Source organism: Sceloporus undulatus, chromosome 2 (genome assembly GCF_019175285.1).
Source record: "Sceloporus undulatus isolate JIND9_A2432 ecotype Alabama chromosome 2, SceUnd_v1.1, whole genome shotgun sequence".
NCBI lineage: Eukaryota > Metazoa > Chordata > Lepidosauria > Squamata > Phrynosomatidae > Sceloporus > Sceloporus undulatus.
Genome location: NC_056523.1, coordinates 42,330,313 through 42,358,276, shown reverse-complemented (window position 1 = coordinate 42,358,276; position 27,964 = coordinate 42,330,313). Strand labels below are relative to the sequence as shown.

Here is a 27,964-nt window from a genome sequence, read left to right as displayed (position 1 = left end):
TAAGGTCTTTTTAAAAAATGAATTTTTAGAATTACAAATTAGGCATATGATGGCAAGGATCCAGTGAGATGGTTCCACTGACAAAACCACTACTGCTACTACTGCTACTACTGCTAGCAGAATGAGAGGAGGACAGCAATCTCTTCCTCCTCCTCTCCTCACTGCCAGCTCCCTGGTTATCACACAAACCAGTTTTGGAATTCTCCAGACCGAGTGTTTAGATGGCACAGAGGGCTGTACAGGAGAGGAAAGGGAAGAAAATTCTCCCACACAAATTTATTTATGCCAGCACAATGTTGAGAGGAGGCAAAAATGTTGAAGTCCTGAAAAACCCTCATTTTTTCCTCAGATTTTTTGGGAGAAAGAGCAATTTTGGGAAAAACTGAAATATGTACAATACTTATTTTCATTCCAAGTATAAACTTATTTCACTTCTTTAAGAAACCTAAAATGCTTAATTCATATTTTAGCTAACAGCAACAGCAGCAGCAACATCAACATCCTGCCCTATATCACAAGATCTCAGGGCTGTATATAAGCAAAAACAATTTAGATACTTACTGGCATATTTATGAAATTTAAATTTAATTTATGAAATTATGAAATTTAAAAATAATGCATTTCCCTATCATTTATTTGCAGCACCTGGTGCTCAAAGATACACTTTTGGGATTAGTTTACTAGAACATCTCATTGTGTTCCAAATTTGTACGAAATATCTTTATAATGACATTATGATACTTCATTTATATTAAATCACTCTCTGATTAATTCCTAATATTGAAATTTCCCTTTTCACTGCCATATCATTTGGTATTAGCAAACAATTTACTATATCCTCAAGATTAGTTTCTTGAAGCCAGTTTCGATAATACGTATTCATTAATATGCTAAAACAAGGATGGGAATAGTACAGCCCTCCACTTATTTGTTGACCTGTATTCCCAGCAGCTCTATTCAGCATAACTAATGGTGGGGATTACTGGAAGCTGCAGTTCAGCAACATCTTCCAGACCTGTGTTAAAAGCTGGAATGTCTGTGCCTTGTTCTGATAGCCATCATGTTCATGTACCAAACTGCACCAACTTTTCTTAGGTCCAAAACACATTGCAAAAATAATCCAGTGAGACAGCTTTGACTACCCTGGCTCAGTGATAGGGAATCCTGGGAACTGTAGTTTATTGTGACGCCAGAGCTCTCTGTTAGAGAAAACAAAATGTCTCACAAAACTATTATTCCTAACATTCCCAAGCATTGGGCAGGGCAGTTAAAATGGTCTCGAGATGGATTATATCTGCAGTGTGTTTTGGACCTTAGTAAGCAAAAAGGAGACAGATATAAACAAAGGAAACTATGTTTGATGTAACAGTGTACATAAACATCCCTTTAACATAGCAAACTGAATAGTCCAAGCAAACCTAACATTTTTTTTAAAAAAACCCAGGAGACCAATAGCCCTGGAATGGTGAAAACTGTGCAAAACATAAAATCTACAACGTGATCAGTGGTGCAGTCTCTGCAAACTGTTTCAGTACCTTTGAATGAGTGATAGGCAAAGAACTTACTTTCCCAGTGCAAAACACTCCAGTCTCACAGTTGTTCCTTTTGCAGATGGAACCATTTCTGGGAACTGAACTTCAATTTTTGGCTCGTATTCACCCATCACTCCTGTGAACATATAATAGATGCTAAATTGGCTTGAATTTTGCATCACATATCCTCAAGTATTCCTGAGTTAACCTGGGGCTGTTTTATACATCATTACGTGCCCAATTAATCTGTTCATTTCAAACAGGACCTTGCCTCTAACAGCCGCACACCACAGGCTCCTACTCCCATTTACTGCCAGAGGGAAATTTGTTTTGCAGCACTCAGCCATCTGCCTAAGATTACATCTCATCATAGCTCCTTGCTTTTTCATTTCTGTATATTCTTCTTCTGAAAAAGAAACTGCTAATAAAGTCTAATCAATGCCTTTTGGAGAAAGTAATGCAGAGCAAACAACTGTTGCAAAAACTGTTGATAGAGCACTGTGGGCTTATCAAAGCATCCATGAATATTAAGGAAGAATCTCCTGAAGAGCTGCATTGGTTGTGCTGTTTTTTTTTTTTAATTTTAGTGCCTTAGTAAATCACCCCCCTTATCAGGATTTTTAAAAAAAGAAATGGTATTAAAAGCTGTACATATAAATAAAAAAACCTTGGTATATTTAAGAGAAGTCAGCACATTTGATACAAAGTGAGAAGCTTGTAAAACCAGATCAATATTATTTCCTGGAGCGCAATCACAGTCAAAGCCATGGAAATGGTATCACAACTTAATCCTTTTTAATGCTTTTTGTCCAGCTATAGCAGGAGTAAAGTGTTAAATATAGTAATCATTGGGAAAGCCTATAGTTATAATAAAACAGCAATTGTGTTGTGGATTAAATTAAAACTACAACTTTTAGCAATATAATTTCATGGCCAGTTGGATACTTTGCACCTTGAGATCTATATATTATGCTGCCTGGTCAACTCTCTTTACCTGTAGGTGGGCTTATGAATTCAGGATAGCTTGTTAAGAATTTCTCTCCAAGTTTTGGAATGAAACACTGACTCATGTTTGAAAAAAGGAAAACTACTTCAGCTAAAAGAAGTCTAAAAAGCAAACAAACCACTGTTATAGACACTTTGTCACTCGGAGATGAGGATAGGCTCACATACATGTCAAGAAATGAGTGCTTTGTAGCTGAAATTAGGGGAGGTTACAGTACTGGCATTCTGCAGCTCTTAGGCTGGCTGTACTGTCTACAAAGATATATTTGCCTTTACAATACTTTATAAAACAATGTTTTGGTTGTAACTAAAACAGATCTTACAAAAAACTGATAGTAAATCTCTAATGCTCTGCCTGTAGCATCCAAAGTACAGTACATTAAATCCAGTAGTGTTGTCTCTTGAAACTTTCATTACTTGTGGAAGCATGTAGTACACAACAATATGTTCAGAATGAAATCACAGTCACACACTCAAGAGATACTGTCTGCTGCTTACATTTCCCTTCTTGTTATGTGCAGAGAATAGAGAGTGCTCTACATCATGTTCAAACCATCTTGAATTTCATTTTGGTAGAAAGGCGGGATAGAAATCAAATAAATAAACGTAAGCTTATTTGGAAACTGGTATTTGGAATCATCAATAAAGAATGTGTACTATCTGCTTTAAAGAATGAGTTTATTAGCAAGAGCTGCATATCTGGGACTCAGAAAAGATGATGCTTTCTGCCACTGACTATCAGAAAGGCAAAGAGTGTGGGAGAGACTGGGGAAGTGCATGGGAGGGAGTAAAATCAATTCAGAGTATTATATTCCAGTGAGGAACCAAGAAAACAAACACTACAAAAAAAGAAAAAGAAAGAAAGAAAGAAAGAGAGAGAGAGAAAAGAAAAGAAAAGAAAAGAAAAGAAAAAAGGAACACACCAAAGAACCCTAACTACTTCTCTCCAGCTTGGCAATGACTAGTTGTACATTTCTGGACTTCTAACACACCTAATCACAGAGGCATTATTATGTGGTTTGCATTTTTCCTTATTTTTCTACTATTTGCCTGCTCTGACTAAAACTGCAAGGATGGCAAACACTGCTGATACTACTGTCAGGGATTGGACGATGGCCCTTGAGGTCTCTTCCAACTGTATGATTCTACTATCATACTGCTGTTTCCACTTCTACAATACTACTACAATATTCATAACAACAGATGCTCAAATGAACCTACTAACATCATACAGCTTGAATGAATGTAGAATGGCATGAATTTCCAGAAATACAACAGGAAGGAAGGAGTGAAAACAGGACAAAGTCATTTGGTAGTAGCAGGTGAGGAAGTAAGATAAAACTAGAATGATTATTAATATCTTTCTTGAAAAGACTCAGAAGAGAAAGGATCATGAAAACTCCCAGAAAGATTCCCTCTTCTGAATTTACGCTGACTTATGTCCTATCCAACAACCCTGTAATCAATATCCATTTCCTGAGTAAACATTTAGAAACTCTCATTAACAGGTGTGTGCAGCTCCAGAGTATAGATTAATTTACACACAATGCCACCAGTAGAAAAGAAATTGTTTTTAACTGCTGTAAATTACTTATGGCGACCTCATGAATGAGAGACCTCCAAGTTACCCTCTATACTCAGCAGTCCTGCTCAGGCTTTGTATACTCACATTCGTGGCTTTCTTGATTGAGTCTATCCATTTGTAATGTGGTCTTCCTCTTTTCCTGTGCCTTCTACCCTGCCAAGCATTATTGTTTTTTCTTAGTGAGTCATGATATGGCCAAAGTTCAGAAGTCTCAGTTTTTATTATTATTATTATTACTATTATTACTATTATTATTATTATTATTATTATTAAGCTTTATTTACACAGCACTGTACATACAATATTTTAATTAGACGGTTCCCTGCCCTCAGGCTTACAATCTAAGAAGACATGACACAAAAGGGGAAGGGAGTGGAGGATGCAGCCAGATGCCTTCTGGGAAGGGCTCAGTTCCTTTGGGGAGGCCTGATGGGATTGGCCCACCCCTCTCTCCCTCAGAAGCCATCTTGGCTTCCAGGGAAAGGTCAGGCTTGATTTGCTCTAGGACGCATTTATTTGTCTTTTTAGCAGTCCACAGTATCTACAGAATTCTTCTCCAGCACCACATTTCAAATGAGTTGACTTTCTTTCTATCAGCTTTTTTTCACTGCCCATATATAGAAATGGGAAATACGTTAGCATGGACAATCCTAACTTTAGCTATCAATGATATGCCTTGACACTTGAGCATCTTGTCTAGCTCCTTTAGAACTATCGTTCCAAGTCCTATTCTTCTTCTGATTTCTTGACTGCAGTCTGCATTCTGATTAATGACTGATGTTAATTAGAACCAAAGTAGATTCTCTCTGTAGTTTGAAGCAGCTCTGTTGGTATACTATCGCTTCCTGGTGATTCATTTCTCTCAAGTGTTCTGAGTGTTACTTCACTTTCTAAAATTGTAGGTTTATCTTCAAATGATTCTTCTTTGAATGAATCTTTCCTTTCATTCCACTTATGCAGTTCTTCAGTGTATTCTTTCCATTGACCTTTTATTTCTACTTGGCCACGCAATGTGTTCCCTTGCTGGTTATAGAACATCCCCATTCTCAGTTTAAATTTCTCTTTGATTTCTTGGGACTTGTGGAAGAGGCCTATTGTTATTCTTTTGTTGTTGTTGTTGTTGTCAACTTCTACTTTTCTACCTTGATTATTATAGTAGTTCTCTTTGTTTCTGCACACAAGCTGTGAACAGATGCATTTAGAGTTGTTACTCTATTTCTTTTCCCTTTTACTTTTGCTTTTCACCTTACCTTAATTGCTTAAGACTTTAATCTCTCATCCATTGAGGCTCCTCTTTTTGGCTGCAGGTAGTATCTTTTTGCATTTTGCTGCCCTGACAATCTCCTTAGCTTCAGACAAGGGTCCATCTGGCTCCCGATTAGACTCAATACTGAAAGTCTCTTTTAACATTATCTTTAAATTCTATTGGGATGTTCTTCAGGTTGTATTTTGGCACAATGATTGGTTTATATACAGTGATATATACAGTCGCTTTGTGGGTTGCTTGAAGAATATATTTGCAATGAACATACTGTTGACTTCACAAAATTCAATTCGTTACTCTCCTGATGCATTTCTTAATCCTAGGCATTATTTTCCCTACAATATTTGATTCTGTTCTGTTTCCTTCTTTTGTGTTCCAACACCTATGTTCATCAACTGTCTGTTTAACAAGAAATCCTGTTTTGGTGTGTGATCCATTTTCCCCTGGACTTTAAGATAGAATCTTTGAGTTTCTTCTTCTGTCTCTGTATTTGGAACATAACTGTAATGTTCATAGGTTCCGTTTCTTATTTTATTTCCTCTAGTTTCCCCTGAATCATGCATCCAACATTCCATGTTCCTAATGTGTGTTGTGCAGTTTCAGACTTTCCTTTCACCTCTGAGCACATCAATAGCTGAATGTCCTTTCAGCTTGAGTCCAAGTGCATCATTAGCCACAGTGCTTCTTGTAGTTGTTTTCTGCTGTACCCTAGTAACTTGATGAGTGACTTCAAACCTGGGACTGTCATCTTCTGGCACAATCTCATTCATTTGAGATTGTCTCATCATTCCAAACCCCCATTCAAAAGGTGTTTAGCATGTCTCCTTCTGTTCATTACTAACAATTGTTAGGTATGGTGCCACTGCTGTTGTCTCTGAGAGATCTTTTGCCAGTGTCACCCCATTACTACTACTGTCCAGTAGCTGGCTGGCACTTTTAGTCTGGCCCCCGAGCAAAAGCCTGTCTGACATGGAAGATCTGACTAACAATACTGCTACCATCAGTGTAGCCTCTTGTCTCACAGGAGTGTGCAATTCCACCTATGTGGAAGGATAATGTCATAATGAGAGAAAAGAAGCAAGGCATGTCTTATATTCTCTTAGAGCAATCAGCAGCAAACAATCATAAAAAAAAACAACTGATACCCAACCATGAAATAAAGAGACCAGACACATAAACTGGATGCATAAAAGGGGCCATTTATTCAGCCTGTAACCTATTTAATGCGAAACTCTTCAACTTCCAGACTTAAAACTTCAACACTCTTGAGGGAAATCGACTACAGTGAAAAGCCTGGTGTGGGTCCAGCTGAAGCCAGGTGTCAATCCCAGACCACCTCTTCAGCCTTCCCTTTGATTCAAATTATATCCTCAGTCAGTCCTAGGGAGGTAAACATAAGGCATTATCCCCCAAACTCCCTAAAGTTTGTAAGTTTGACCAAAACCCCTATGTCTACCCCAAAGGCAGGTTCTTTCACAACCCCCAGGTCCCTTGACCTGTCTAAACTGTTTCAGAGCCCAACATTTCACTGCAAAGGGGTGCTACTGGTGTGCACCAAATAGTTCTTTACCCCCAACCTATTTAGCAGCCACCCAAAGCCAATTACTAGTCCCTGCACACAGTATTGGGTAGGCAAAAACCCCAGGAAAAGGGGAAAGGAAATTCCTACCTGGCCCCAAAGCGACCAACCAGGTTCATGATTTTTCCAGCACCACAAAAGGGACACTTTTACAACTCTCTTCCTCAGGAAGAGAACGAAAGTGCTACGACAGCATTTAGAGAGGCACAAAGAAAGCTGCTACTTTCCCACTCCATTTTGTCTTTGTTTTCTCATCGGGTAAGGAGGTTAGGATAGAGATTTATGTGGTGTTAGCACAAAATTTGGTTTGTTTGTTTTCTTGCTACTTTATAATGGTGAATGATGCAAACCCGGGAAAGCATTTGCTCTCTTAGGATAGCCTTTTGAAAGACACAGGATACTGACAGTGATCTGTGGCATGCAAGTCATACTTCTGCCTTGTGTGTATTTTGTTTGACTTACTTTATGTGGCAATGCATCTTATATAATATGGAACGTGGGGCCTTGAAGCAAAAAGAATAAAATAAGACAAGAATAGTAAAAGTTGAATAAACGCAAGCATTAACGTATATTCATTCTATGCATTTTTAAAATTTCCCTTGCTGCAGATGTTTGAATTTACTCTTTTCTCCAGCTACACAGAATCAATTTTAATAGCCTCGGTTAGAAGCAGGTGTCTTCCAGATATTTTGGATTAGTATTTCAACAGTTGCTTACTATGCTGGGTGAGACTTATGGGAGTTATAGACAAGAACATTTGGAGTGTGCCAAGTTGCTTAAGTGGCTATTCTGGGAGTTGTGGCTCAAAATAATACCTTTTCCAGGTCTTCCTGCAACCTATTCTAGAATAGATCCAATCCTTTTAATAGAAAGCCCAAGCTACAATGTTAACAAAATCCATGAAAACTGGGGATGGAAGTAAGCATGAACAGCAACCATGGAAGCTGAACAGTAAAACCACGGGAACTGAAAAGTAAAATCTGGCAGTGGGGAACAGCAGCCACAGGAGCTGAACAGTGCTATTATACCCTGCAATATGAGAATTAGCACATGTTCAAGGGCAGGCAGCCTACCTCCCTTACCTTTAGAGATAAATTCTCTGGCACCTTCTGAAAATAGGTTTGATCCACAGGTAATTTATAAGGGAAAACAAGCCATTGTGTTTGTAAAATAATTCACTTGTGCTGAAAAAGAAAGATTAGGTTGACAATCACAATACAAATTGGCCAAGGCTTGCTTGATTGCCTGCCTGCCTGCCTCCTTTCCCTTCTTTGTTTCTTCTTGTCAACATGCTAGAAAAGAAAAAGAAGAAAAAGAGCATTTCATTCCTCTTTCCCAACTTCTAAAAGGTGTGAACTGATAGCCTTTTCACTAGGCTCCAACTCAGACTATGCAAAAATACTAGCTCTCCTATAAAATTTGCCAGGATGTATGTATCTGAAGAACCACCCAAACTCAATTGATTCCCTCAGACGTGACTCCACTTCTTTTCAAAAATAAAATCTGAAACTCTTAAGGGAGTGCCTCTTTCTCTATACATCTGCCCCAAGTCTGTTGGAGGGACCTTCCTCTGTGCCCCACTACTGGAAGGAAAATATTGTGGGAGGACTTAGGAGAGGGCCTTCTTGGCTGTGGTATCTTGTTTATGGAATACCTTTTCAGAAGCCCAAGTGGCACCAATGCTATCATGGCAGCGCAAAGTCAAAATATGGCTCTTTATCAAACCATTTGGGGCTTAACTGATTTTATCCCTTTTGCAAATATTGTCAGCTTAATTTTAGTCTTTTTAATTATTGTTATTTATTGTCCTAAACTGAGGTTGTTATATACCACTCTGAGATCTTTGGATATAGGGCAGGATAGAAACAAACAAACAAATAAATAAGAACAAGGGGATGTTTTTCACAAGGGCTGCAGCTAGCTTTTTATTTTCCAGGCATACCGATGGAAGCTATGCAGGGGCTCTCTCTTTGTTCTTCTGCTAGCAGTCAAAGATCTTTTCATTCAGGCAAGCCTTTGGCACTTTGTCTGGGTTGCTGAGGAAAGGGGGCTTTTAATCCAGGCTGCTGTCACCTTTTGTGTTTTGCTTCTGTTCTTTTCCATCTCAACTGATTTGTTTTTAACTGCTTTAAAAGTTGTTTTCATCCATCTGTGGTATACTTTCACTCACACTGGTTTCCTTCATTTCACTGTCAGTTCTCTTGAGTCTCCAAATAAGGTGCAAATCCTCTTTGTGTTTGTATTTGTGTGTATGTGTGCATTTGTATATGTGTTTGTGAGGGTCTCACACAGTTTTCCAGATGGAAAGTCTTTGGGACTTGTGACAGAATTATATAGTCTGGGAGTTGCAAGAGGTGGCTTTTCAAGAGAAGAGTGAGCAAAAGGCTGAGTTACAGCTTGGGTTCATCCTTTCTCAGCATGGATGAAAGCTAACAGCCTTTCCATCTCCACATCACAAGTGGACACACAGCGAAAATCAAAGGAGAGAGGTAGTCAACAAGTTGTACTATGCAGTGAAAAGTAATAAGGGTACTTCAAGTGAACAGATTACCAGGTGTAAGAGGCTATGACTCCTCACTGCTGTTGTTACTTGTTCTTTGAACACTGATTACTACAGGAACTTATGGACAAATCGAAGATTGCCTGAAAGTATACTTAGGACAAATGGTAGAAAACAACTCCAAACATGAAGGCATGTCTTACTAGAGAAGGATATAAGCAAAGACTACTTGTTAAAGATTTTATACTACATAGATTGCCTTTTATCCTCTTTTTGTAACAATGAAATAAATACTCCCCTGCAGAGGAGCCACAAACAGGTCTAATATTGATCCAGAGAACTGTCTAAACAACAAAAAAGTCCACTCTTACTATTGCTTGGCTGTCCCTGTTTTTGATATATTTTAGCTCCCTGTGGAGAAAATGCCAGCTGGTATTGAAAGTGCCTGACCAATGGGTGAAAGAGCACTTTCTGATTGTACTATGGAATAGAAAGAAACAGTCCAATTTAAGTCAACAAGAGAATGAAATATTGCTTCCCAAAAGCACTAAAGTGACATCTGAAGTTTTAAGTTTGAGGAGCTTTGAGAGGCAGGCAAGGGTGCAGAATTAAAAGCAAAAATGGAGCAGTCAGCTATGGGACACAGCTATTTTATAGATGGTTGGTTTTGCACAGAGGATGAGAGAGAAAGGGAAGAAGAAGAGACAGGTATTTCAGGATGCAGCACTATGCCCACTTTCCTGGAAGGCAATCCCATTAAGTGAACTGGGTAAGGAATATAGGGTAGATTTACAAGTGACTTAACATATAGTCATTTAAAACATTTCCCCCATTTCCCCCCTCTAGTTACAGTGTGCTATGATGTATCCCAAATATCTGCAAACTCTCATGTTGCCACAATGTGGTTCAATTAATTTCTGTTGTGTCTATGTTAGGGACCAAATATATATAGAAACTGGAAATTGTTCCTTTCTAGACAATAACAATGAGAGCAGCTGATCAGCATGGTCAAAATCTAAAAAAGGAATAGCCATGCTGGCTGGGGGAATCAGGGAGTCAAAGTCCAAAGAAGTCACTTTTCAAAGCTCTGTATATATGTTCTATTAAATGGGCACTTATACCTTGTATGCCAACCCCCCAACCACCAGAGCAACTGCATTAGAAATAGTAGCAACAGAACAAGAAGGCAGATCAAGAGGAAGGCTGAATTTGCACTACACAAACAGTGCAGTCTGACATCATTTCAACTGCCATGGCTCAGTACTGTGATATTCAAGGAGCTGTAGTTTGTCGTGATGACAGATTTCTCTGACAGAAAAAGTTAAATGACTCACAAAACTACAGTTCCCAGAATTCCATAGCATTGAACCATGGTAGTTAAAACAGTGCCAAACTGCATTATTTCTGCAGTGTGGATGCAGTCCAAGTCTGGGAAAGAGAAGAACTTGTCTTTTTGTTCAGTGATGTAGTCCCAATAAAAATTTCCCAAGGTGCAGTATGAGACTTGAAAGAAGCTGCCATTGGGGGCCAATGGAAAATGCAGAAGACCTCTGCAGTCTAGAATACTGTTAACAGGCCCGCCCTGCACATTATGGTCCTGATCCTGATTGAGATCCTTACTCAATGGTAATGTTAAAATACACATGGAAAGGTAAAGTGGTCATGTAACAGAATGCGTACTATTGCCCATATTCACTAGATAACAAGGTAATACCTATATGTTACCACATCAGGGTAAATAATCTAAATCCTGAATAATTATCCAAATACAGTCACCCTTTTGAACTCGCGGGGATCTGTTCCGGACCACCCCCCCCCGGTGAGTTCAAAATCCCACGTATATTCAAAGTTTGAATAAGGTGTGTGCATGTGGAGAGCATGCCATGCACATGCACCCCATTAAGATTAATAGCAGTTGCCCCTCTGCGGATTTCAAGTCCATGGACTTGGGGGTGACTGTACAGTATTGTGCAGGAAAGACACAGATGGGAATCAATCAATCAATCCTCTTTTCCCTCCCCACAGATGGTAACTGTTGGTCAATAAATATCCATACCTTTTTTATTACTAATCTTCCTTCATATACTTATCATAATTAAGTGAGGAAAGTAGTTCCAAGCAGCACATGTAACATCAAAATGACGAATTGCACAGTTCTGTATATTTTACATTTAGTGGGAGAGGAACATCATGAAATTTCTCTGTGTTACACTTATTCATGTAATTGGGACATTAAACATTGATGAATTTGCCTCTTAGTCTACTAATTTAATGGTGAAATGCTCTAATGAAAATCATCTGTCATATATATTGAGATGTACTGGACATGTCAAACTCAATTTAAATAGAGAGAATCCAGATGTAGCTGTCAGCAGGTTACTACATACATACAGTTATCACTTGTATTCTTTTGGCTTTTTGTACTTTGTATTCCTGAAAGTTGGGTGTGAAGACACTTTGCATCTGACCAAACTGAAGTGAATGAACACTTATGTGAAGTGCATTTATACGTGAACATCACTATAAAAGAAAATCTGGTAGTTGATAATTATAAATAGAGGTTTCATGCTATTCTGTGATGTCTAATTTTAAAACCCCTATTTAACATTTCTTCAACTGTACTAACACTTCAGTCCCAGAGAAACCTGATCATCTTGTGCTGACATAAATGCTGCTTGAACTTTCCTGCTGAACTCAACAAAGTTTCCCAGCGTATCTAATAAAAAGTAAAATGCACTTTAAGTGCATTTCAAGAACATTTGTGAGAATGACTTCAGGAGGGCAACTGTAAATATAGCAGAGTGGGTGCAAAACAAGAATTCTTTACAGAATAGCTCATACCTACACACTTTACAGTCATCACCATAACAAATCATTATATTAATATATTGTTTCAAGAGTTCTAACAAATATAAGTCTCACTGTTCCTTTCTATAAAACAAATACTCTGAGATTCTCAGTGATGCAGCAGAAGAAAGTGTCTCAGGCCTACAACTAATACCATAAAGCCAGAATACTTCATTTCATTCAGCACACACATGATTGTCCAGTACCATTCAAGATTCTATGTATACATGACCAGAATACATGTTTTTCCTGAATACAGAGATTAAGTATGTGAAATTATTTGAATAGTCAGAAGTGCTACACAAATTCTATGCATTACATATACTAACCACTATCTAAACATGTACAAGCATCTGATTAATGCTAGTGACATTGCCAAGTAAGAACAGACCTCTGAAAGCTGTACTTCCATGTAGCAATGTGCCAGACAAGAGCAATAACTTCCTAAGAAAAATAAATTATAAATCTAAAATAAGGCTAGTCATGTCCACTTAAATAGAATAAATGATGCTTTGATTAATCAACCTCTTCACATTTATATCCTGGTCAAACAGTTTTACATGTGTGAGAGAGGTCAATGTACCAGTAACTCAATGAGTTTCTTAGTGCCTGGGAGTTTGAATTTAAATTTTACAGTTTCGGAGGCAAAACTCTAACAAATACACCCTACCATTACAACATCTATAGTAATATAATTATTTGAGTAAAAACAGCCTTGACAATTAACTCCTCTTCTGTCCATTTCTCATAAGGAAGTGAAAGCTCAAAATGTCATGAAACATACCATCGTTTCTCAGGATTAAAGGTGTTGTAGGTCCCAGCACTCTGTTGTTGGTTACAGTGTTGGTCACCACACATGTGTAATTCCCCACATCAGATTTCTCCACTTTAGCTATGTACAAATTTCCAGTTTCTTGAGAAACAAATCGGCGATTATCTTGGTGCACAAATGATGGATATTCATTAAAAATCCAAGCATAGATCAGTTCTGGAAATAATAAAAAGGTGTTATACATATTATTACTGTTAATACAATAGAACTATTTTCATTTTTTTAAATGAAAGAAAGATGATGAAGTAATAAATTAAAGAAAATGCATTGTAAACAGATATACCTCTTTTCCAAACATTATTTTCCCCATACAAATCAAATAATACCCAATAAAACAATTTAACACTAAATGCGTGTTTGTGTTTTGCAGGGATGAAAGGGTTACTTGAAGATGGTTTTTTTAAGTGCTAGAACTGTTCCATATGTGTGTGTGTGCGCGCGCACACACACAATATCTAGTACACAAGTTTTCTGTAGTATTAAATAAATAAATAAATCTTCACAGTGGCTGCAAGCAACCTGCTAACATGCTAAAACAAACAGGTTAATGTTTTCCAAAAGACCCTCAATCATATGAGTGGAGCCTGTCCAAAATCCAATAGTGTGGGCATTTGGGGGGAAAAGTTGAAGGAGAAAGAAGGAAAAGTTTTGTTTATATTAACTAGACTCAAAAGTACACAAGACACAGACAAATATTCTGCAGATATTCACATTAATTACTGGACTATCCTGAAGCCCCATGAGCTGGAAAAAGCACGTACAGTTGGCCCTCTGTATCCACTGATTCAAGTATCCATTGCTTGAATATAGATAGATAGATAGATAGATAGATAGATAGATAGATAGATTCAAGTATCCATTGCTTGAAAATATATATATATATATATATATATATATATATATATATATATATTCCAAAAATCAAACCTTGATTTTGCCATTTTATATAAAGGACACTATTTTACTACCCCATTGTATATAATGAGACTTGAGCATCAACAGATTTTGGTATCCATGGGGGGGTGGAGGGTAGGGTTGGGGGTCCTAAAACCAAACCCCAGTGGGTACCAAGGGCCCACTGTGCTGCTTTATAAACAGGGGAGCAAGAAGACTGGTTCTACTGCTTCCAGCTTTATCCTGGATAGTAGTGTTTACCAGGATGCTACTTATTATGCAGAATGTTCAGTTGGATGAACTGTGTGTGTGTCTATTCCAGGAAGGAGAAAAATCTGGGAGTTGGAAACACAGTTCTAGCACTATCCAGACATCCAACTACAAGAAAGAAGTGATACTGGAAGTAACTACAGCACAGAATACTATACATGTTGTGTCTCCCTTACTTGGAATTCTGAACTCTAAAACATCCCAAAATTGTCCACATGGGTAGCTGTGATACTGATACCTTTGCTTTCTGATGCTTCAGTGTACACAGGCTTTGTGTATCCAAAACATAGCATTTCAAATAAGGGGGACTCAGCCTGTATTATATTTACATTGTTTAACTGACAAATGTGTTCAGAGTATTAACAAATGTGTTCAGAGCTTAAGTAACAAGGTCTTAACATTTGTTAAAATGTGTTTTTGTTTGTTTATAAGGTTCTGTTTCCTCATAATGTTGCACCATCAGCCCCATACTACCAGTTTGAACTGATACTAGTCCTGAAATACACTCTGGCAACATCTATTGTCCAGATAAATGGGACATAGGAAAGCTACATTCTCCGTCTACAATAACATGACCTCATACATCAAGTCAAAAGAGAGCAGCTGCCAGAAGCTTGCTCCATCGCTACCCTCAAAGCACCAGAAGCATCACCTATTGAAATTTGTAAATAGGAACTACTGCCTGAATGCATGGTTATTTCCTATTCCTACAAATTGCATTTTCTTTAGTGTCACATATTTTATAATATGTATAAAATATATACATATTATATTTTACATTATATATATATACATCTTGAGGGGGAAAGGGGCCTGTTATGTTATGTTTTATTTTGACTTTGTATTGTACTTCTTGTTGTACACCGCTTTGATCTAATTTGGAAAAGCGGTATATAAATAAACATTATTATTATTATTATTATTATTTAAAAAACAAAGGCAAGGAGGGACTGTGTTATTTCCATGCTCTTTCAGCTGAAGGATGGGACAAAGCATCTATAAATAAAGTTATTGTTTTGTACCTTTAAGTCATTTCCAACTTATGTCAATCCTAAGGCAAACTTATCATGGGGTTTTCTGAAGTGAAGAGTGTGTAACTTGTCCAAAGTCAAGCAATGGGTTTCCATGGCTGAGCAGGGATCCGAACTGTGGTCTCCAGAGTTGCAGTCCAATGTTCAAATCACTACACCATACTGTCTTTTTACCAATCAGTTAATCAATCCAAACACTGTAAGGATCAAATTTCAAATTCCTTGATAATCACTAACATCACCTTCCATGTGCAAATAATTTTTAAATGGATGGGTAAAATCTTTAGTTGTTGCCTGGTTCAACAACATACAATGGGCCCTTGGTATCCACTGGAGTTTGTTTCCAGGATCCCCCCGTGGATACAAAACTGTGGATGCTCAAGTTCCATTAAATACAATGGTATAGTAAAATGGTGTCCTTTATATAAAATGGCAAAATCAAGATTTGCTTTTGGGGATGTGTATGTATGTGTGTGAGTCTGAATATTTTCAAACCGTGGTTTCTTGAATCTGTAGATAAAAAAATCCATGGATACAAAGGGCTGACTGTATTATTCTCAGGTCAAAACATGAGATCAGGCGCCAAGTCCTTGTGATGACACAAGGATGCATCTTTATTATGTCACAGAGATGGGGCAGGCAATGGGTTGTCAGGTGGGTAAGAATTGCTTTTGGGTCAGCTGATCATTGAAATGGGCCATATGGGCAATCTAAGTAAAATCTAACAATCCAAATATTATGGCAATCTAGAGTGGGTGGGTGCGTGGGAGGAATGACAACATGCTTCAGCAAACGGGCAAATTGCAAAATGTACCCATGAGTTGCACTAGTTGCTGCCATTTCTTACTTACAGCACATATAAAACATGGGCCTTATGTTCTGGTGGAGTGTGTAGAAGACTCACAACCAGCCCTGGGGAACTTTTTTATCTTCAGGTCCTAAGCTGCGGCAAAAATGGATACTACAACAATGTTCATAAGCAGTGACATTGCCAATCTGCTCCATGCTTTGTTCAAAAATGTTACAGTGGATCCAGATGCATCCATCTGGCTTCACATCTGGCCCACTGATGTTGCATGAATGCAATACAAATATACAGTAAATGCCATAGGCAGATGGTATGCCCATGTTTTAAAGTCATCTCTTTCACACACACAAATTAAACGTTGTCCTCCACCAATACCACTTGTCTTGAGATTTGCCTGAAGACCCAGAGAAACGGAACAATTCCATGAGACTTCAGCTGATACCTCAAGAAGTGGTAATCCTATCTCTAGATTGCAACCTGGCAGATATCTCACACCAGAATAAATGATTGGTTTAGAATTAGAGTGGGTGACCAAACTGGTGAAAGGTCTGGAAGCCATGCCCTGTTAGCAATGGCTTAGGGAGCTGGGTATGTTGAGCCACAGAAGAGAAGATTAAGAAGCGACACAATCTTCATGTTTAAATATTTGAAAAGTTGTCATAATAAGGAGGGAGAAAGCTTTTTTTTTTGATGATCCAGAACCTAGGACACAGAGCAATGGATTGAAGCTGCAGGAAAAGAAAGTCCACCTAAACATTAGGATGAACTTCCTGATAGTAAGAGCTGTTTGACAGTTTGACTGTTTGACACTGCCACAGAGAGAGGTGGAATCTCTTCTTTAGAGGTTTTTAAACAGAGGCTGGATGGCCATGGGTCAGGAGTTTGGTTGTGTCTTCCTGCATGGTGGGGGTTGGATTGGATGGCTTGTCATCTTTTCCAAATCTATGATCCTATGAAATTCCACAGACCACACCTGCTTTTCAGCAGAGATGGGAAACTTAGTTCATTGTTAGTGAACTGTTACTGAGACAGATGCTGAGCTCATTAACAGTTAAACAATTTATTCTTTAGTTTTTTGTGGGTTTTTTGGGCTATGTGGCCATGTTCTAGAAGAATTTCACACATAGCCCAAAAAACCCACAAAAAACTATGGATGCCAGCCATGAAAGCCTTCCACTTCACAATTTATTCTTTTCTATTAACTGTTCCATTTCTTGCTCCAAAGCCAACTATCTTCACTGAAGTCTGAATCCTATTGATGGTCCCAAGCAGAGTGGATCCAGGGAATCAATTATTCAAAGCTAGGGTCAACATTTTTGTAAATACAACTGATTCTATAGGTTTATTCTGGATAGAATAGGATTCGGGCCCATGACAGAGAAAAGAGAACTGTTTGCGTATGGACATCTATTTTATTTTTGGAAAGCCGTAGAATTCATACACACAATGTATTATTAATAATGTTTTCAGGTACCAAGTAATTATCCCTTTCAGCTCATCCTCTCGGAATAAATTGAAGACAAAGGCCCTGAACAGACCGTCAATAAACACTGGCATCAGGGCAGAATGGGGGCATGGCAACCAGAAGCTGCGTGCCCCAACTCCACCTCTGCCCCCACCGAATAGTGGGAGGCATAATGGCATTCTCTTGGGGCAAAGTGTACATGCGCTATACCAAAGAAGTGCCGAAAAGTCGTGGCGCTGGTAGCTATGGCTCCCTTTCCACAATGCAAAAAGAAGCCACTTTTTGTGGCTTCTTTTTCTGCCATGGACTTTCTGAGTTGGGGGCATAGTGTGTGGTTGCCGTGTCCTCGATCTGGCAGGGAAAGCGGTGGCATCCCACCGTCCCTTAGTTGCTGTCTGTAAAGCCCTTAAGTATTGAAAGACTTATGTCTTGACAGTATAATAATGAACAGTCTTAGGAGTATATACTGTATATCTTTACTCAGAAAGAGTTTTCTTTAGTAGATATGGTTTGCTACAACTGGGAGTGTCAGAAAAGAAATGAAGTACTCATCAACTGCATTATGACTAATTAGATAATAGTCCTAAATTTGTAGCATATCTTTGGATATTATCTAAGATGGGACAAGTGGGACAGGTTTTGCAAGTTGAGTCTAGTACTTAGGTTAATTTACTATCACCTCCCTGTATTAATATAGGAATAATACCCCAAACATCTTGGAAAACTCAGGAAATTAAGAATCATTAAGATGTTGCAGCTTTATTGGAGGGATGCTAATTGTTCTGGAAAAAAAGAATATATTTTTAATACTCTCTAATGAGTAATCATTGTAATAGTCCTCAGCCTCTGTGATGCTTAAGAATAAATACACTGGGCTCAGTCCACCAAGCAGATTTGTTGCACAACCTCCATTCATTTCACAAGGGCTTGCGTGGGCTCCATTGTGCTCTATCGTTTCATTGTTTACTAACGAAGGATGAAGGCATGTAGATTGTTGGGCTTTTATCATAACAAAACCCCCACAGGGCTGGAGACCATCTTCATAGACTTTTTGGAAGATATGATAATTATGTTTATGTGGGACTATCTAATCATTGTATTTACACATGTGCATCTAATTATGAGTAACCCCATGCTGATGTCAAGAGGATACTCCTAGTAAACAAGGTAGCGCTTCTCAGCAGGCTTAATTTTTTTTCTGCAAGTAATTAGCATTCGTTTTTGTTTTAATTTACACTTGCCAAACAATTAACTTGTTTCCTATAAACGTCGGCAACAGTAGGCAGCCTTTCCTATGTTAGCATGCTTAGAGATGTGTTTTTGTGTGTGTGTGTGTGTGTTTTAAAAGCTTTCAATTATTCTCCACAATCTCCAAATGAAAGAAACACCTGGACACAGAAACCTTGTAGACAACACAAAAACAGTCCATTTACCAGCCCTCTTCACATTCACAAGGGAGTTGTTGGAGAATTTGTTTGAAATCTATGACCACTTGGATGGGGCAAATCACAGAGATCTCTCCTATTACTTATTAGCTTCCGGGTGCAATACAAGGTGTTGGTTATCACCAATAAAGCCCTATATGGCTTGAGTCCGAATTACTTAAGGAACGCCTCTCCCAACATAATCCACCTCTCATTCTCAGGTCATCTGGAAAAAATCTTTTGGAAATACATCCAACCAGACTAGTTTCAACATCTCAAAGAACTTTTACATCAATGGCTCCGAAACTGTGAAATGGCCTCCCGGAAGAGATCCGTCTCATCACCTCCTTGGAGGTCTTCAAGAGGGAGGTTAAGACGGATCTCTTCCGACAGGCCTATCTACCCAATCTTTTGTAAAGAGATGTGCCATTCTTCTATTCAGGTTTCAGAACACTACACCAATTGTTATTGATCGTACTATTTTAACTGTTTTATTTGTTGGATATTGTATGTTTTAACGATGTATTTTATTGTACATACTGGATTGTAATCCCCCTCGATCCACCTGGGAGAGGTGGGGAAATACAGTTGTTGTTGTTGTTGTTGTTGTTGTTATTATTATTATTATTATTATCATCATCTTTCCCACCCCACTGAAAGGGAACACAACACATCACTATGCAACTGGCCCTACTAATGTGGTTTCATGTTCTAAATGAGTGATCCCTTCTTCAGGGCATTTGTCTCACAAATGCCAAGGTAAGATGTTAATATTTGCTGTGCACTGTGGTAAGTACAGTGCAAGAGACAGAATAGAGTTTCAGGGCAGGCCTTGCCCAGCAGGGCATGAGGCAGTTGCCTCAAGTGGCAGATTCACTTATGTTCACTTATGCTTTCATCCTTCTTTTTAAATTCTTCTTTTTAAAACAGAACTCTTTGCATGTGCTACATATCTCTCCCTGGCCCCTAAACTGTTCTGTTACCCTCAGGTAACAGAGGATGCTACTCCAGCACAGTATTGAAGGAGAATTCAACTTCCAGTCCATTCAACCTCAGTAACTGAGGTTTGGCCATTTTGGCCTTTGCCTCAAACATAATTAAATAAATAAATCTTGGCCCAGCCCCAGGGAGAATAGATGCAGCATGAACAGATTCACATGTTCACCACCCACAATGTGTCACCACAGATCACAGTCTTTTTAAAATGATCTCCCAAGAAATAGTAACACAAGATCTGCTGTTCATGGTGACTCAGTGTAGGGTGACTGATGCAGTCATTTCAGATTTTATCTAATAAGTCTACTTGTCATGTGGATTAATGTTATATGAGAACATTCCCATGCAACCATTTTTTGTATGTGTGTGGGTGTATTTTAAAATCAGATCCACTTTTTAAAGATAATTATGTAGAAATAGACATTTTAGAAATCATTTTTCTTTGTTTCATTGTGAAAACAACATTGGACCATGCCATATCTTCAAAAAATAAACAGAAATAGCCAAGTAGCCAATGCTGTACTTTTATAAGACATTAGTTGAATATATTTTAAAATCTAATTATTCACATTTTTTAAAAGCTTGTATTTAAAGCAAACACAATAGACAGCCATTAAGGTTTTCTTAGACACTGGCTAATATGTATACAGTACTTCAGATTATAAGCATTTATATTCTTCTACATATCAGAAGATATGCAAAAATATACCCTAAATTATAAAGATTTATATTGTTCTGTGTATCAAGAGGAACACAGAAATGTGCAGGGTAAATGTGACTGAATTCAGTAATAGCAGCATGTAATATATACTATAAAATACTTATTTTGATTTCCTTGGAGATGCCTATGTGCTCTTTGTGTCTGTTCAAACTTGACAAATTTCTTCTGATAAGGCTTCACATACTAATTGCTCTGGAAGTGACAGGCAGTTCCTGTCCCATAGGCAATTTGTAACAACTGAGTAAACAGACACTTAAAATACAGCACAAAATGGCTTTTGGTGAGGAACTGAAATACTATTAGAACTTATAACAACAAGGTGCCTGCCAGTACTGACAATGTATACACAGCAGAAGGGCAATTTATGGCTTCTCAGATAGCATCACCATCTATGCTGTCAAATTTTATCTGAAAAGTCTGGGAATATAACCAAATACAGACTTTCGATTTTTATTTTTATTTTTTTAGCAAATCAAAAGGATGCTTTTTAGAACCAGATGCCTCACTTGTGAGGCAGCATTTATGCATCTTTATCTCCTTATTTCTCTTTGCTTTATCACATTGCTTTGCTATTTGCAGAGTTTGTTGCACACTCATCTAGCCAATGAATGAAGCAAATAAAACATATACTTAGTCAACCCTTCTTCCCAGGGACTAGGGACTGAATCCATGCTCAGCCATGGAAACTGATTGGGTGACCTTGGGCAATTCACAATTTCTCAGCCTCAGAGGATGGCAATGGCAACCCCCCTCTGAAGAAACTTGCCAAGAAAATCCCATGATAGGCTTGCCTTTGGGTCACCATAAATCAGAAATGAATTGAAATCACATAACAGCAACAAGAACATTAATATATTTCCTGCCTCGAATTCATTTCTAAGAACTGTAGAAGAGGAAGACTTTTATGTAACACTATACACAGTATAGGGATGGAATGGCTATGGAACAATGCCCAAATGTGGTTTAAATTTGGTTAACCTGCCCACTTGGGAAAAAGTGAAAAGAAAAACAGCTGCTGTAAAGTTGCTGAATCTTTTGTTGTTGTTCTCAGCATAGCAAAACAGTACATCTTTTGTCAACTCTGCAGAGCCTTAAAAGCTGCACAGTTGGAATACAGTACAAGTCTCTGAAGCAAAGTTGCACACTTAGGCTCCTTACAGATGGGCCTAAGCTGCGCCGTCGTTGCGCCAGGAATACACGCGAGTGGCAGCGCTTCCGGATGCGCCTTGCCCCTCGTGCATATTCCGTATGGCAAGATGGTGGCACCCTATACAGATGGGCGCTGCCATCTTGACGTAATAGACGCGCAGCGTCCGGACATCTAAACCCGGAAGAGACATCACGAGTGCGCACTTTGGCACTTGCGACGTCTCTTCCGGATTGCCGGAAGGAGCGCGATTTTCGCGCTCCTTTTTTACAGCGCGGGGGAGTCACGCAGTTTGGCTGCAGCGGCTTCCCCGCGCTGCAACTGGCAGCGGCCCAAGACTGCCCCTTTTGGGCGGTCTGTAACGGGCCTTAAACTAAGTAAAACTGTAATTTTTATAAGCATCTGAATGGTTCAACACTGAAAATGGGAGATCAAAGCAGAGCATTTCTGGAATGCTAAGCCCTAAAGCTCCACACCTTAACGGTAAAAGGTATGAATATTTCCCCCTCTAATTCACTTCATCCCCACTAAGGTTGCTCCTCTTCTTCTTCTGCCCCTCTTTCTCAGCTGGTGTGTGTGTGTGTGTGTGTGTGTGTGTGTGTGTGTGTGTGTACAACTTGCTACTGAGAATCAGGGTAGGGAGGCAGGTCAAGAAAGAAGGCGAGTGCAGCAGCAGAAGAGGGTGCCCAGGAGACGAGCAGCCCTGGCAGGATGAAGCAAATTGAAGCAAATTTGTAGGGATCAGAAATAACAGGGAATCAGAGAAAGCAGGCAGGTCAATATAAGAGGTGGGGTTTTCAAGCTATCTGGCCATGTTCTGGAAGAGATTATTCCTGATGTTTTGCCAGTATCTGTGGCTGGCATCTTCAGAGAATGCTGGCATGGAAGATACATGTGACCCTTGGTTGAGAGGAAGTGATTTACATGTCCTTTTTGAACTGTGGTGCCCAGAACTGGACACAGTATTCTAGGTGAGGCCTGACCAAAGCAGAATAGAATGGCACTATTACTTCCCTTGATCTAGACTCTATACTTCTATTGATGCAGCCTAAAATTGCATTGGCCTTTTTAGCTGCCGCATTGCACTGTTGACTCATGTTCAACTTATGGTCTACTTGGACTCCTAGATCCCTTTCACATGTACTCTTGTTCAGCCAGGTGTCCCCCATCCTATATCTGTGCATTTCAGGAATAAACTCTTCTAGAAAACAGCCTCAAAGCCCCCAAAACCTACAAAAAACCTGTGGATGCCAGCCGTGACAGCCTATGACTTCACACTTGTATTTTTGTCAAAGAGTTAAACTCTTTGTGTACAAGGTCATATTTATTACAACCCACTCTAAAGCTCTGGAGCAATAAAGCAAATTAAACAGATACAAGAGAAGTGTTAAATATCCTAATATCCCTCAAGCTCTCCAAGGGAGACTTGAACAATCCAAGCATTTGAATCTTCAAACAGAAATGAAGATGACATGCAAGAGCTGAAACGAATCACAAAGGCATAGATTCCTTTGAAACCACAGACAGGACTGTGACATGGGATGATTCTGGCAGTAAGTAACAATAACAAAAACAACAATGAAAACAATGGAATTAAATTACTTTCTAAAATGCTCAAGGCAGAACAGTGATAAACTACTTAGGACTCTAAGTTAAAAATTAAGGTATCGTTAAGTACATACATTTTCAAATCTCTTGTTTCATTTAAGTACTAAGAAATTGCTAGCTTGGGCAAATTACATATTGGAAGATGAATCCAGTTTATAAAATCTGCCAAAGGCAAATGGACCTCAAAAGATGCCAAGAAACAACTGGAGGATTTTGGAAAATGTGTTACACTAGATGCATCAACTTGCTTCTTCATCAGTAGCAATGATCATGAAAGAGTCTTAACAGATATGGCTTCAAGCGCATGAATGAACTCTCCCATGTTCTGACTGCACATGCCTATTAGGGATCTTGTGACAATGACCTTTATGTCTCAGGCAAATTGGACTATGCACACAGCGATCTTTAAAATGGGAAAGTTATTGAATACAGAAGCGCCTAAAAAACAGCGCCCCACCGGCGCCTGTTTTCTCTCCACAGGGAAGCCACCATTCTCATCACGTGCTAGGGTTGAGGGGCTTCCCTGTGGAGTAAAAAGAACCAGCGAAAAGTGGGTTCTTTTTACGCCGTGGCTGCTTCTGTAACAATGGCAGTGACCATATGTACAGGGCGCTGCCATTTTGAAGCCCTCATCACGTGCTAGGGTTGAAGGGTGTCTGGAAGCGCTGCCCCGAGGCAACCCTAGCATGTGACGAGGGTGTCTTAAAGGGCTGTCTGTACCGGCCCAGAGAAATAAAAAAAATACACAACAGTTTCATTGGGGAATAATAAATATTATGGTTTGTTGTTGTTAATTGCCTTCAGGTCGACTTCGATCTATGGCGATCCTATGTATGAGAGCTCCCCAAGTCATCCTATCCACAACCGCTTGCTAAGCTCCTGCCAACGCATGGCGATGGCTTCTTTGATTGAGTCTATCCATCTGGAATGTGGTCTTTTTCTTTTCCTACTGTCCTCCACTTCATCCAGCATTATAGTCTTTTCTAGTGAATCCTTTCTTTTCAGGATATGGCCAAAATATCACAACCTAATTTTATTTATCCTTGCTTCTGGGGAGCATTTGGGCCTAATCTGCTCTAGACCTATCCATTGATCTGTTTTGAGATCCATGGTAGTATTAGAACTCTTCTCTAGCACCACATCTCAAATTAGTTGATCCCCCCCCCCAACTTTATTCACTGTTCAGCTTTCACAACCATACACAGAACTGGAAAATATGATGACATAGTCAATCCTAACTTTGGGATTTAATGATATATCTTTATAATTCAGGATCAGGATCCCTAGTTCCTTTATACCTGACCTTCCCAAGTCTTAGTCATCTTCTGATTTCTTGATTGCAGTCTCTGCTCAAAAACAAACAAAAATAAAAAACACCAATTTTTTTTTAATGTTCAGTTGTAAATCTGCCATTCCACTTTCTGCCTTGTCCTTCTTCAATAGGTTATGCACCAAAACTATAAAATGTTATGGCACACTTACTTCTTTAAAAGCAACCTGTAGTTTCTCATGATCTATACAATCAAATGCTTTGCTATAGGAGTTTATCACATTACTTACCTCCCGCTCTGCTCCCGTCACCCCAGCATCATCGATCTGCGATGAGAGCCTCCTGGTGGGATCGTGGATGGTGCTTTTAAAGGGGAATGCTTCCATTTTTATCATGGAAGCGTTCTCGTAATTGTTAGGAAAAGGGCCCTTTTTAAAGAATGCATTAAATCGTTATTTTAAAAGGGTCCTTTTTAAAACAATTACGAGAACACTTCCATGATGATAACGGAAGTGTTCCTCTTCAATAGCACCATCTGCGATACCACCAGGAGGCTCCCGTCGCAGATCGATGATGCTGGGGCGATGGGAGCAGAGTGGGAGGTAAGTAATGTGATAAACTCCATAGTCTATAAAACACAGACTGGCCTTCTTTTGAAACTCTTTAGTACTTTCCGGTATCCAGCATATGAGGAGCACCAGTGCCTCTTCCTTTCTTGAACCCCACTTGGACATCTAGCAGTTCTCACTCCATATATGGTAAGAGTCTTTACTGCAGCGTTTTAAGCATTACTTTGCTGGCATGAAAAATAATTGCAATGGTTCTATGATTACTGTAGTTCCTGGTGTCTCTTTTCTTAGGGACTGGAATATATACTGAGTGTTTCCAGTCTGTGGGCCATTGTCTTGTTGAAATATATTACTGTAGTTAAAACTAGTTTAGATTCTCCCTCTGTAGCTTGGAACAACTCTATTGGTATGCCATCAGTTCTGGTGATTTATTACTCTCAAGAGCTCTAATTACACCTCTCACTTCATTTTTAAAACTTGAGGTTCATCCTTATGCGGGGATTGTTCTTCTTTAAATGAATCTGTCAACAAATCATCCATTTTACATAGTTCTTCTATGTACTGTTTCCAATGTCTTTTGATTCCTTCCTAATGTATTATGTTTGCTTGCTGGTCATATAGCATTCCCACTCTTGGCTTAATATTTCCCTTGATTTCTCAGATCTTGCAGAAGAGGTCTCTTTTTTCTTTTGTTATTGTTGTTAGCTTCAATTTCATTGCGTGGTTTATTATAGTAATTCTCCTTATCCCTTATTCCACTGTTATGCTATAGCAAGTTGGTATTTGCTGTGGTGGAGAATAAGCATTTGCTACTTACATATTTTATAGGTTTATGCACATGCACACACACCCACACACACTAATAATATCCTGTCAACTAAAAGAAATGCAATGGCAATAACAAACAAATATAACAAATAAAAGAAACCAAACAAAACAGAAACAAAACCACTCACAGTAAAACCTATACTAAATGAACAGAGCATTAAGCACATTAAAAAATATACTTACAACTTATACCTACTAAAAGTACAGTCAGCCCTCACTATGCACAGCTTGAAAATATTAAAAAATATATAAATTGCAAAAAGCAAAGCTTGATTCTGCCATTTTATATAAGGGACATCATTTTACAATGTCTTTGTATACAATGTGACTTGAACATCTAGAATTTTTATATTCACAGGATATGTGTGTGTGTGTGTGTGTGTGTGTCCTGGAACAAACTTCAAGGACCCACTCTTTACAACTCTATATATCATTATTATTCGCTCTAATTTTGATAAATATATCCTTATCACCACATTATTTGTAAACTCTAAAATTACTATATTACCTAAATATCAGTTAAATTATACAGTACCTGCTAACAAAAGTAAATAGGTTTATATGTATGCATAAAATGGTGAACATCTATCCACAAGAATATGAAATGGTTTTCTGTGCCATTATTTGTTTGACAACTCAAAGGTGTCTTCAAAGTGGTTTACCTATTTCCCCTCCCTTCTCTTTCCTTTTTTCTTTTCTTTTGAAAGACGGGATTTAAAAAAAATGCAGCTTCTTCAGCAGCATTTGTATCCATGACAGAACAATCCAGGCAGAACACCTTTCCATTTTGATTTAGATAGAACACAAACACACACACACCACACACCTTTTGTGTTGTGGTGCTAATATGCTCAGCACATCCCTGAGTCTTTTATGCAGTTTACATGGAAGCTTTGAATCACAATGCCATTTTTTCTCTGTATGATTTAAACTGGCATCCAATATTTTTTTGCAATGTGGTGGGTCACTGCAGCTTTTCTAAACTGTTTCCTGTGAAGTGGTGGTGAAAACTGATAAATTGGTTTTCAGTGTTCCACTTTAGGCATTTCCAGAATAGTAGCCGTATAAACTTACTGGTACAAATTATCTTACCAAAGGCTTACTAATTTGAAGGCAATGTGCAACTATTTAATCTTTCCCTTCTGTAATTGGATATTACAGAAAAAAATAAGAACATACAAGAAAGTTGCCCAAAGTTTTATGGTATCTTAAAGTCTAAAAAAAACCAAACCTTAATGGATTAGTACATTCCTCCCCATTAGTGATTCTAACTATTGTGTTACTGTGTGCCTTCAAATAGTTTTTAACTTATGGACCCTAAACTGAATCTCTCACAGAGTTTTGGGGGGTTGAGAGAGCATGACTTGCCCAAGGTCACTCAAAACATTAATTATAGTTTTGGGGGTTTTTCAGGCTATGTGGCCATGTTCTAGAATAATTTATTCCTGGCATCTTCAGATAATGGTAGCATGAGAGTTTGTGTGATATATATACTGTGTGGCCCTTGATTGAGAGGAAGTGATTTACATGTTAATCTCTGTGTTGGTTTGTTGTTGAATTGCAAGGCCTCAAGGTGGGAGGATATGTGAGGAGGATTTGTGTCTATTTGATTAGAGATCCATTGTCTTCTGGGAAACCACCTGAGGATCTCAGTTTGGACCCAGAAATCATCATTCTCCAAGCAGACAAAGGCAATGCTATGGTAATCATGGAAACAGAACAGTACAAGCAAAAAATCAAGGAGCTCCTGGATCCTGCAATATACAAAAAACTGAAACAACACCCGACC

At 38.6% G+C, this 27,964-nt stretch overlaps 1 protein-coding gene across 1 annotated transcript in view; it reads right to left on the bottom strand.

Moving 5' to 3' along the window:
- Positions 1–27,964, bottom strand: part of LOC121922547 (contactin-4-like) — a 418,703-nt gene that overhangs the window by 169,330 nt on the left and 221,409 nt on the right. The window contains 2 exon segments of the mRNA XM_042452129.1: positions 1,566–1,668; positions 13,097–13,300. Of these exon segments, the coding sequence (XP_042308063.1) occupies positions 1,566–1,668; positions 13,097–13,300 (307 nt within the window).